Genomic DNA, 12404 nt, shown 5'->3' on the forward strand with positions numbered 1-12404 from the left:
CTTCCGGTGAATATGTTCCTGAGGTCCCTTCAAGAGGATCAGTCATACTATCATTCTGGTATCGTCTGGAGTTCTGTGTGTGAGAGACCGGAGCAATGTTGACTCTAGATGCGCTTCTTGTGGTAGTTGTCCCTCTTTTTAGTTCACGTACCCTGGCTGCTAAGGAGGAGGTGGGTTTTCCATGCCACTTACTCATGTCTTCTCCATGTTCCTGAAGGAAAAACCAGAGATTACCTCGTGGGGTGTATCCTCTCTCCCTGGTTGGGGGACGCCGGCTCCTAATGGCAGAGACTCTTGTTGGTTCTGGCGAGATCTGGTAAATCTCTTCCTTAAGTTCCTTTTTCAATTTCTGATGGCCTTCTTCAATCAAACTCCGGACTTGCTCAGCTGAAAGACTTGTTTCCACGGATGAGACATGGGTGCGAAACGGGGCTGTGACGGTGTCCTCGTAAATCCTCAGTTTGTTCACCAAGACGCCCACCCTGTCCTCGCCTTCCCTCCATTGCAGCGTTGCCAGGTAACGGGAGTATATCTCTGGTCCAAGGCGTGCGAACCTCAACCACATCTGTGACGTGCACTGGACACCATCTGGGCTCTTAGGAAATCTCTCGTCTTCTGAGAAAATGATCTCCAGCACAGCCAATTCCCTCAGGCACCGGATACCTTGTTCCATTGTGCTCCATTTCCCTTGGTGCACCTGGAGGTCTTCTTTACAAAGGTACCTGTCCCTGACACTTGTAAGCAGTCGCCGCCAGAGGCTGAGAGTTTCTTGGGTTCTCCCGATCCCCTGGTCAATGACCACATCCCGGGACAGAGATCCCAGCTGCCTGGCCTCACTTCCGTCCAGAATGGTGTCATTGGCTGCAGCATCCCAAATGCGGAGCAGCCAGGTCAGGATGGACTCGTTTGTCTGGCGTGTGAATTCCCTCCGCAGGTCACGCAGCTCACCCAGGGATAGTGACCGAGTGATGATCTCTGGCTCTGCCTCTTCTGCTGGATGTGAAGGTCCTGCTGCATCCTCATCAGTCACTATGCGGACTGACTTGCTTTTTGATTTCTTCTTCTGCACGGGGGCAACTGCAATCGGTTTGGGCTGTTCTGGTTCAGTGGTGGCTTGCATGGGGACGCTGACAGTGCTTTTGGTTCCTTTCTCCTCTGAGTCAGTCTGCGTAGTCATGGACGCTGTTGTTTTGTATTTGGTCCCTTCCTCCTCTGTGATAGTCTGTGTAGAGATGGACGCTGTTGCTTTGCATTTGGTTTCTTTCTCCTCTGTGTCAGTCTGCGTAGAGATGGACGCTGTTGCTTTGCATTTGGTTTCTTTCTCCTCTGTGACAGTCTGCGTAGAGATGGATGCGGTTGCTTTGCGTTTGGTTTCTTTCTCCTCTGTGTCAGTCTGCGTAGAGATGGATGCGGTTGCTTTGCTTTTGCTTCCTTTCTCCTTTGTGACAGTCTGCGTAGAGATGGATGCGGTTGCTTTGCTTTTGCTTCCTTTCTCCTTTGTGACAGTCTGCGTAGAGATGGGTGCGGTTGCTTTGCTTTTGGTTCCTTTCTGTGTGGCAGTCTGTGTAGACATGGTATTTGCTGCTTTGCTCCTTTTTACCTCCTCCTCAAGCAGACGTTGCACCACACTAAGTAGCGTTCTGTTTCTAAGCATGGTGTACACAATGCAGGCCATGGAGAAAAAAGAGAATAGAACTGACAAGAAGATTATACCATCCTTAACATCCAGAGGGAACTCAATATTTTCAAAAACTGCTGTGCCTGGCCTGAAAGGCTGGAAGAAACCACTCTCTACTCCTCCCACCAGGGGCTGGGTGCGATTGTTGAAGAGATCCCAGACAGAGGAGCCCAGACTAGGAAAGCCAAACAAAACTGAGTGTATATTCCGAATGGTATTCATTGCCTCGCAGGTTATTATGCTATAGACATAATAAACCAATAAAGCAATTCTCATACCAGTCCCTGGTTTTAACAGGAGTAACACAACAGGCAGATAGTTCCCCATGTGAGGAAAAATATAGAGAGCAAGATACAGAACCCATGCAGACAAGCTGAGCACCATGGTGAATAGGTTTCTGTTAATACAAGATTGTAATTCTGACTTTCTCTCAGAGCAGGCCCCACGTTGGGCGCCAAATTATGTGCTAGTTTGAAAACAAACCAGTGAGAGGCACCAAGTCAGAATAACAATTTAATGGAAATTAAAGTAAAGGAAAAGAAAGTAAAAGAAAATACTGACAGAGTCAAGATACAACCTGAGTCCCTATTAGGCAGGGTAGTGGTAGCAGTCTGGTGGAATGGTGGCTGCAGTCCTCTGAAGTGGTGATCCTGTAGTAGAAGGGGTCTGCTCTTCCTCAGAAAATCCAGCGGTGGCTGTGTAGCTCCTGTCCTCTGGAAATCCAGTGGAGTCCCTTTGATGCTCAGAGTCCCAGTTATATCCATGATGGGATGCTTGGTTCCTCCCTCTGGGTGGAGCATCTCACAATGGGGTAATGAGTCATGAGGCCAGGTGTTGATTAGGCTCGTTAACAGAAGATAGTCCGGAGGGAGTTATCTCTGAGTCATGCAGCAGGACAATGATGGGCCATTAACAGAAAGATAGTCTGGGGGGAGGAGGCAAGGAAGACACTGCCCCACCTGATTTCAACAGCTCATGAGGATGGTAATAGAATACACCTCAACCCAGGACAAAAGCATATTCTAAAGTCAGAAAGAATTAAAGCATTGCCTGTTCTGCATGTCTGTTGGACAGCTTAGGGTTATGCACTTAACTCTTCAGGACATCTTTTCTGTGACATTTCTTTACTTCCAGCATGATCTTGCCATGTGACAGCTCCCCTGTCAAGTTGAACAAAAATAAAGGGGCTCTTTGTGGTGAAGGAAGATGGTACACAGCATACACATGGATAGGCAGTAGAGTTGTTTTTGTGGAATCACCTCTAGCTTTGAGTCAAAGATTTGTGGAGATACTTGATCAAAAGTGCAGTTACTAATTAGTATTAGTATTCAGCTCTGCCTGGTCATATTAACCGTCAGCTGTATCAGCTCCACGTGTACCATGCTCTTTATTTTGAAGCTGTCACAGCTGCCTTGTGTACTGCTGCAGGGATTTACAACATGAAACCGTGGTGAACAAGGAGGACTTTCTCTGTTACTGTGTTTGTCTGCAATGCAGAGCTCACTGTAAGCAAGGGTTTGGTGTCCAAAGTGTGACCAAGGTGGACAGGACTTTACAGGGCTGCCTAAAAGGAAATGTGCATGTGTGTAGGGAGGGAAGTGATTCATTTTGACACTGTTTGTTTCATAGCCTTGGAAGTCTTTTCCTTTAGTAACTCTGTGCTTACTCAAAATGTCACAAAGAGAAAAGTAAAGGTTGGAAGCGTAAATCAAAGAAAAGAGCGAGGCCAGGGAGGATTCTAGCAATGAAAAAAGAACACTGAACAACTTTTGGTCAGCTAGCAGAGTTGTGTCGGGGTACATTTTGGTTCTGTGCTTCTTGGAAACTGCTTTGTCTAGTACTCATGTTAACTCCTTGTGAAAGCTGTTATTCCATGGTGGCTGCACTGTTCTGTGTTGTGTCATGTTCAAGCACCTGACCTCTGTTGAAGAGGTTGAGGCTGGACTTGTTTACTTGTCTTACATAGCTTTTACAAGAGTGATTTTTTGCTTGTATTTTCTTTTTTTTCTTCACCTGAGAGCATTGTAAGGCAGTATATTTTATCATCATACACCAACTAAGCATCATAAAGCTGGTAATATCTACAGTGAGTTTCAGGAGGAAAAAATGAATTGGGACTGCTTGAGAGAATAGTATCTGTTATATTGCAAAACATTGTGCACAGAATCTGTAAAAAAAAGCATATAATCACAGCACTCATTTGGTTAGGTGTGATTAGTGGTACAGTGGTATTGTCTCTGAGCATTAACTCTTGTAGTTGTGCTTTTCAGATCAGCACCTTCAAAATTTGTCAAGTCAGTGCATCAGAACTTGAAAAGTTGTGTCAAGGAGTTTAGCAAACAGACCAGGGAGAAGGGGATAAGTTCAGCAGTTTATCACCTCTGGAAAGTGGTGTTAGACACTGGGAAACAGATAGGTGAACTATTCCTGCAAGAGCTTCCATGGGTTACTGAGTTCAGGGTTACAGATCTAGTTGCAATTGAGCTGTGTACTGTATCATTTGTCCAGCACTCTGTACTGTGTATGCTTGTTTTTATTTTAAACTGGTCCCTGGTGTTTAACTGGATGCAATTCCTGCCCCCCCGCCTTGTTAATATGTGTTGCCAGTAGGTTCCAGCAGCACTGCCTAGACACTCCCATATGAAAATATAATGATCAGGTGTGATAGATAACTCAAGGACGAACCCTTTGTGTGTACCCTTGAAAAGTATTCTGCTGCAATTTTCTGTGATTTCCTTTAATAATTCAGCTCTGAATGCTGTTAATCCAGTCTCGATGTTTCAGAGAAGTAATCAACCTTTTGTCTGCCAAGCTCATCAGTGGTTGGAAAAGCTTATATGTAGATCTTCTCTGTAACCCAAGAGTGCTTTTGTGAGAGAGTATTTTGTTTGTTGAAATATGTTGTGAATTCTCAGCTTTTTCTCCTTTGTGTTTGAACCTGGCCATTACTACGTGAACTCTGGGAGCTGGAGGAGTGAAAGCTTTATTACAGGTGGCCTGTAGAGGGCTGTGAATAAAGATGGCAATTGTGTAATGAAGCAATTTGTCACTGACTGCTAACAGGCCAGACTTTGGATGAATGGTGGACTATGTAAATATAACATGTTAGCAAGTTCTTGTTATTGATACCAGGTCCACATTTGCCTTATGGAAAAGGGAATACCTCTTCATCTCTTGTGTCACTTATTTCTGATATGAGATGGAGGATCTGGTCCGTGAAACAGAGTAGATCTTCTAGTGACCTTAATACTAAGAAATAATAAAATCAGAGGAAATGAAGTTATACTAAAGGAAAGCAAAACACCTAAAATTATGTAAGATTTTCCCCTGCATTGTTCTCCTTGTTACCCTTTCTGGTATGTTTGCTTTGTGAGACCATTAGCTGCTATGCACTGTAGCCTTGCACAGGTAAGAGGGAGCCACTTTCTGCTCTTCCACGGGGCTCACTAGAGTGCTCCTGTAGAGAGACGTGTCAGTGCAGTGAGAGGAGCTTGTGTTGTCCTGCTCATTTCCCAGGAATGAAGATTTCACAAGAAATCTTACTATTTATGCTGACTTGCTTGTGGAGGTTTGTTACTTACTGGGATGCTTTGTCTTCACCCTTGAATTCTGGGCGTTGTCTCCAGAAATACTCTGTGTGAGGTTTGCTCATAGCAATCTTACTACTTGTGTTGATCTGTTGTGTTTTGGCTTTTGTTTTTCTCTCCCTCTTGATTTAGATGAGAGATCCTTGGAACAGCAGAATTTTTCCTTTTTCTCAACGGTGCATGAAAGCATATCAGGCAGCAGGACACAAACAGCCTTAGCAAAAAGTACTTTGGAGTCCCAAGAAAGTAATTTGCTTCAAACAGTTTTATCATCAGTTGCTGCTTCCTTTGATGGGACTTTACCTAGCCAAGAAGAAACAGCCAGGATTTCAGAAGGGAGAAGTACGCCGTTGGTAGATGTCTCTGTAACGAGCAATGAGGCATTCCTAAGTGATGATGAATTTATTAGCTCCTTTTCAAAGGCACAGTGGACTCCTCCAGTGAAGTCTTTTGCAGTTTTAGCAGATCATCACTCAGTTAATACAGTAGAGCCATCAAGAGAAATGTTAGAAACTGTGTTGCTAACACCTTCATTATCTGTCCTTTCTTCACCGTATGATATCTCAGAAACAGCACAGCAGAAGACTCCGTTGAGTGCTCTCCCTGAACGCAGCTACACTCTTATGGAACTAAAGCCTTTTGTACCAGATCGTGAAATGCTAACAGCAGGCAGAGACTTGCTGTTGTACCCTCCAAATACAGCTGTTCCTTTCACTTCCATTCCTTCAGAGATGGGACTTGTGGCACAGGAAAACATTACTGCAAGTTTAACAGCTCTGCCTTTTGGGACTGCCTCAGAGGGATTGCCTCTTCATCTCAAGCTGCTGGGTGAAACCAGCCCTGGGGCCCCAGATGCCACAGCACAACGTGCAGACCTGTATGGTGATGTTTACACCCATGTGAGTAGCAGGGCAGCAGAATCTCTCAGTCGAAGGACCTACTCCCCTCCAAGCATTCCGTGGGCCACACCAGCTTCAGCAGCCAGTGCTGAGCCTGCTTTTTCTCCTATTAGTCTTCCACTTGTGTCTTTCCCTCTTGACTCAGCTGCCATTTCCCTGAACTCTAATACAGTTCTTAATGCCAACGCGTTTACACGTGAGTTCTCCACTGCAGCACCAAATTTGCCTGCTGGTTCAGAAATAGCAAGTCAATCAGAGCTTGTCAGTGAGCTCAAGAGTCCAGTGCCTTACACAAGATCATACAGTTACTGTCTGTATTGTGACTCAGTGTCACTTCTGCCAGAAACAGGCTTTTCCCCAGAGCATGATGTGGGCTCAGGCGATTATGTTGAAACTTTGACCGTCAAAGCCTCTGAAGTACAAGGCATAACTCCATTTACAACTATAATTACTGACGGCTATGAATTAGAGGAACCTACACCTGAGATTTTTGATACTTCTTTTCCATCAAGACCAGTTGTTTCACTTTCTTCAAGATTCGCAGAATTCCCTGATTCAAGCATGTTTTTAATAAGCACTACAGACACTAGAACACCTATAACAATATCTCCTTCTTACCATCTGCTCCCTGGGGAAACATCAGTGAACATCTCTGTTTCCCAGGCCCTTCCTGTTCTGGAAACAATTTCTTTGACTCCTAGCGCTCGTGTAGAACCTCCTGGTGCCACCACTGTTCTTTTGGACTCTACTGTCATCCAGAGTGAGCCAGTAGCATTGTTTGCAATCAGTAGGACAACCTTGCTGGAATTGCCAGAATTAATGCCGTCAGAATCTGTGGTTTTGCTTGGCAAGACGTCTACAAGGGATGACCCGTCTTTAAATATTTCAGATTTTCCATCCAATCTTTTATCAACACCATTTCTTATTGAATCTAGCTACTTGTCTTTATCACTGACCATGCTAAATTCTTACTCTGTCCTGCAGAGTGATTTATCAACACTCTTACCTCAGACCTTGTTGACTGGGACATCAGTACTTTCTCTGGATGTTACCAGCTGGGACTTAGCTACCGCTGTCAGCTCTGCCGCTGACACCGAGGTTTCTCAGTTACATCTTGGCCCAACATCATACTTTTATTCAAATGCATCATCCCTTCCAGATGCGCAGGTTTCTGAAATAACGCCATCATCAGATTTTCACTTAGAGTCATCCGTGTTTCTGGAAGCATCCTCGGTACTGCCAGTGGGCTCTGAAGTTGTGTTTACCTCAGCTGCCACAGGAGCTACCTCTCAGTTGGAGCCTTCACTCTCCATCTCTCACTCTGTGGTTCCTACCCTGGTGCTGCCCACTTCCGACACCCAGTCTGTTACCAGCAGCATCTTGCTCAGTGAAACGAATCTGATCTCTTCGTTTACTACCTTTCCAGCAACTCCTGTCTTAAATGTATCTTCATCTCTACTTTCAACTGCTCTGGGTTCTGATGAGGATATTGGTGCTACAGTTAACCCCACGCTGCTTTTAACATCTGGCAGCAAGGGCAGCATCCCCACAGCCTTTCCTCCCACAGACCCTGACAATCTCACATCAGATGCCGACACCATCAGCGTGATGCCCTTTCCTACAGCATCTCTGTCTGTGACCTCGTCGTTTGCTCCCACACAATTTCCTCCGACTGCTAGCCCTCCTCCTGGATATGAACTTCCATCAGGAAGCAGTGTAACTTCTGGTGCTGATGCATCAGCTCCTTCTACCACTGTCACCAGTGCTACAGGCAGCCCGGGGACGTTCTCCTCCACCCCTCTGAGGACCACTACTCTATCTGAAGTGATGGTTGTAACCTCTGCCATGACTACTACCAGGCACCCGTATGTCTGCGACATCACTGTTCCTGATGCCTACTTAGTCACTGCGGGTAAGATATTCCCAACATTTTCATTTTGTTTTTCAGAAGCCACTGTAATACGACCCCCTAGCTGAATTGCAGATTTTGAATTAACTAAGTGAACCTTTCAGAGAAACACAGCGTAAATTTAGACAAAGAGCTGTAAAAGCACTGATTTATCATTTACTGTTAAAAATAATAGCATTCACTTGAACAAAGTCCATTGTGATAGGAAGTTACAAATACATTACACTGCACAGAGAATGAAATTGTCTTCTAAAATTGCTGATGTATGCATGCAAGTGTGCTGAGTTAGAGGCGGCTTTATCATTTCATCGGTTGTAAATGAATGTTCCTGTCATGGGACTGTTCTGCCAAATTGTTTAATGTTCTGACTGAGTAAGTTTCTCCTTTCAGTTGTTGCTGCTGTTTATTAAATAAACACCTGCATGTGAGGTAATGTAATATGTAAGAGCAGAATTGGCTTAAAAAACTTTTGGGTTTCGCTACCATTTTTATAATTTTACCGTACTAGCCTATGTTTGTATCTTACCTCCTCCCATACTTACCTTCAATTGGATTTGGTGTGTTTGTAACCAGAAAAAGTGACATTAGTGTGTTTCAAAATTAATTGTCTTAGCATCTATGTTTGCTTTTCTGGTGTTTTCCTGCCTCTTCCTAGCTTGTTAACAAAACAATACCAGCAAACTAATCCAAGGCAGCTGCAGAAGTGCTGCATTTTCATGGTGAGCAATATTTTTTACCCTTAAGATTTAGTAGTAAGAAATAAAGCAGAATAAGCATAATCTCATCCTCCAGATATGCAGGTGATCTAGCTATGCTAGTGATGAGGAAAACTTTTTTTAAAGGTGTAATTTGACTAGTTTTGTAGGCAAGTTACTGATGGAAAGTAAATGCAGGATGACAACATGATGCTTTTCAGTTGTTTGCTTAACCCATAGTCACGGTGTTAAGTGTGACTGTAACAGACATGACATCCATTGGGATGTGGGGATTTTAAAGCTCTTTCTTACTCTGTGGATTTCCCTTTCATTAATTAATGTCATGTTTGTTTACTTTTTATTTAAGAGAAAAGTAGATGCATATTTTCTGTGGCTTTTTTCTGACCTTATCTGCATTCCATGCATTGCCTACAAAACTTTTAATTATGTTGTGATAGCAGGCTCACTCACAAGTCAGACCAAATATGCTGCTACTTTCCCATTTGAATGCATCAGTGGCTCTTTAAAAGTTTCATTTATCAGAATGCTAAAGACATTAGCTATGGAAAAGCAAAACAAGAGAAAGGAAATAAACGTATAGTTCCTTAAACTTTACAGTCACTTTTTAGGATACAGTCACACCTTTACCCGTGTCCTTGTTGTTCATCTTACCTGTTTGATGCAGCTGATCTCTGTGCCTGCTTTTTCATGCACTGCACAATTGAAAATGCAACTTTGAATCAAAACCCAAGAGATGAAGCTAAAGTGTATTTTCTGACTGACATTAATTTCTAGTGCTGGCCCGAAGAGCTGTTCTACGAAATGTCAGTGAATCCATCAGACAAGTACTCAGAGTTCAGTTCAGGAGATCAGTAGAGCTAGAGGTAAGTGATATGAAGAGTGTACAACTACTCTTTGATCAATGTAATACAATAGTGGGTTTAGTTCACAAGCTAAAATAGTAATTCAAACAGTCCGTAGATACTGTATTAGAGACAGCTTTATTTTAACGTAAATGTTAGTTGTGTTTTTTTAAAATGTGAACATGATGTCAACTTTTTTACTTTTAGAATGCCATAATTTCCTAGGACAGACCTTTCTTGGTTTTGCCAGAGGTGAGCAAGCATTGTCCAGACTCTACTGCTCACCTCCTTTGGCTGGTGAATTGAAACTGAAGAACTTTTACCCTTCAGAATACCTGTTAAACAGGTCTGTTTGTTCTGTTAGCCGATTACATACTTAGCACTTTAAACAAAACAAAACCTTCTCCCCAGCCTTGTGCTGTTTTATGTTATAAGTGAGACCATCAACACTTGGCAGGGGAGGAATCATTTGGAATCCTAAATGCCTGATTTGGCAGGGGAAAAAGTCCAGGTGTGCAATAGTAAGATATTATTTCTGAGACTTCAGGTAGGTGTAACTCCTGTCCTTACCCCCCTCACAGGAATAGCTGTACTCTTGGGTTTTTCTGAAAGCTTTCTCTGCTTTGATATTCAAGGAATCATCTTTTAACAGTATTTCAGTATTGTTTTCTAAGTTCCAAGTGATGGTCTAGTTGAGACAAGGGTTAAAGGCTCTGTTCTCCACGTCTGTCTCAAACCCTCTGTCTGAGAGGAAAAGACTGTAGGGGTAGTTTGGGGGCACCCTTGTTGTACAATCAGATACTTCAGTGGTGAGGAAATACTTAAATGGAATTACTGGTGTAGATGAGGTTCAGCTGCACTTGCAGTTTTGCATGTCTGTATTCATGTAGTTGTCATAGCCCAGCACCAAATAATCTTTTCTGAGTCAGTGATCTCATTTTCATTATGTAGTTAACTCAAGTAGCAGTTTGTTGAACATAACTTGCATTTCTCCATGCACAGAATTGCTTGGTGCCTTTAACTTTGGCATCTCCCATGATCACTGCACTTGGTTATTAAACAGCTTCTGTCTGATGTTTGAGGAGATACATCTCTACTACTCAGTCAAGATAGGAGTGTTATAAATTCCTGCCAAACTTCAGCTACAGTGAGCTGCCTCTGTAAATTATATGTAGTTTATGTCCTTGTAGCAACGCCTGCTCATGAGCTACTTAGATTTTTTATATATAAGAGATTTTTCTACTGGTTTGTAATTATACCTTCAGTTTGTGCAAACTGGAATAGTCAAGAAGAAGTCAGATGTTCATAATGATAGAAACACACTTAATTTTCAGTGACCTTACACAGCTTAGTAATACAGGAGTGCTTACCTTCTTAATAAGCAGTAAGACAAAATCTGTTGCTGAATGTTTGAAGGCTAATTGGAACAAATTTGATATCTTGCTTTATATTTTTTCCCTTTAACTTCTTGCCTTTCAGGCCTACTATTGCCTTGTTAAGCTCTCAATAGGAGAAGGCTTTTAAGAAGTCCCAAGGCTTCTCAGAAGTAACTTTATAAATAATGCAGCTAGTCCAGCTTCATTCTTTGAAAAATCTTTTTTATCAAAAGGAAAGACATCTTTGCTGAATCAGTCTTGCTATTCTAGAATGCTGCTATCATATGGGTTATGCACTAAAAATAAACACTAGCAAATATGTTTTCACCTCTAACTGTGGAATACTTACAAAACTGTTATTTTGAAAAAGAGCTGTCTGTAATAGCAGCATGTTGAGTGGTGATGTAATGCAATATCTTAAACAGAATTTCTCTGTCTCACTAAACTTAATTAATCAAACAGACCCGACTTTTGTTAGTTGAAAGTACCCAGAAACAATGTGTGTGTTTGCAAGTTATGGTAAAGCAGTGCACTTCTCTAAGCTGCTTTTTTACTGTGTCTCTTATTACAGCTCACAGATGTTCCCTCGCTGTGATGTAATGTACAGTAAATCAGGAGACAGTCCAGTTAAATTTAACTTCATAGTAATGTATGCTTGAAAAACAAAATCCATGGCAGTGATGGCTATAACTGCTGCTCACTTTAAATAGGAAGCAAGTTTAGCAGTGAAAAGAGGATTAAAACATTTTTTTCCCCTCAACTTTTTCAGTTGAAACTTCAGTCTGCTACTTTATTACTTCAAACATAGTGAGTTGCTGAAGTGGAAAAAAGAGGAGGCAGAATCCTGCCAAATGAAAAAAAACTTTTGGCAGTTTTTTTCCTAGAAAAATCTTTACAGCAAAATGAGAATAACGAAAAATTTCAAATTTTTTTCTACTTAGTCTCAACATATTGGATCTGCAAAAGAATAAGACCCCATTGTCTGAGTAAGAGTAATTTTAGTCAACTTTCTGTAAGGTAAAGCTTATGACACTTGGGTAAGATCTGTTAGACAACGTTCTCTTGACTTGACTTGCACTGGGGTGCGAAATACAATGGTGTTGGCAGTGACTCACTGCCAGGACCCCTGGTGCCATTAAGTTCATGCCAACAGGAAAAAGGTTTTTGCCAGCCTCATTTGTGCTAGGAAATTTTATCATGCATTTTAGCATTTTTACCGTAGCCACTTTGTTGTTGTATTTAATGTGGTTGGAGGGGGGGGGGGGTGTCCTTAACCTACCAGTTCCTGTAATCCCAAATCAGTGAACTCTGCTTCCAAAATAAGGAGTTCACATCGTTGCCAGGTAAATGCTTCTTTCAAAGATGCCACCTTGTGGTCTTGCACTGGCTTCATCGCT

The 12404-nt window shown here is 42.5% G+C and overlaps 1 protein-coding gene across 3 annotated transcripts in view; it reads left to right on the forward strand.

Annotated features, from left to right (window-relative positions):
- Nucleotides 1–12404, forward strand: part of KIAA1549 (KIAA1549 ortholog) — a 155007-nt gene that overhangs the window by 76042 nt on the left and 66561 nt on the right. For all 3 annotated transcript variants that reach the window (XM_069003051.1, XM_069003050.1, XM_069003052.1), the window contains exons 2-3: nucleotides 5398–8076; nucleotides 9564–9652. In XM_069003051.1, coding sequence (XP_068859152.1) covers nucleotides 5398–8076; nucleotides 9564–9652 — 2768 coding nt within the window. The remainder of the gene's footprint in view (nucleotides 1–5397; nucleotides 8077–9563; nucleotides 9653–12404) is intronic.

Source organism: Aphelocoma coerulescens, chromosome 1A, assembly GCF_041296385.1.
Source record: "Aphelocoma coerulescens isolate FSJ_1873_10779 chromosome 1A, UR_Acoe_1.0, whole genome shotgun sequence".
Taxonomy (NCBI): Eukaryota; Metazoa; Chordata; class Aves; order Passeriformes; family Corvidae; genus Aphelocoma; species Aphelocoma coerulescens.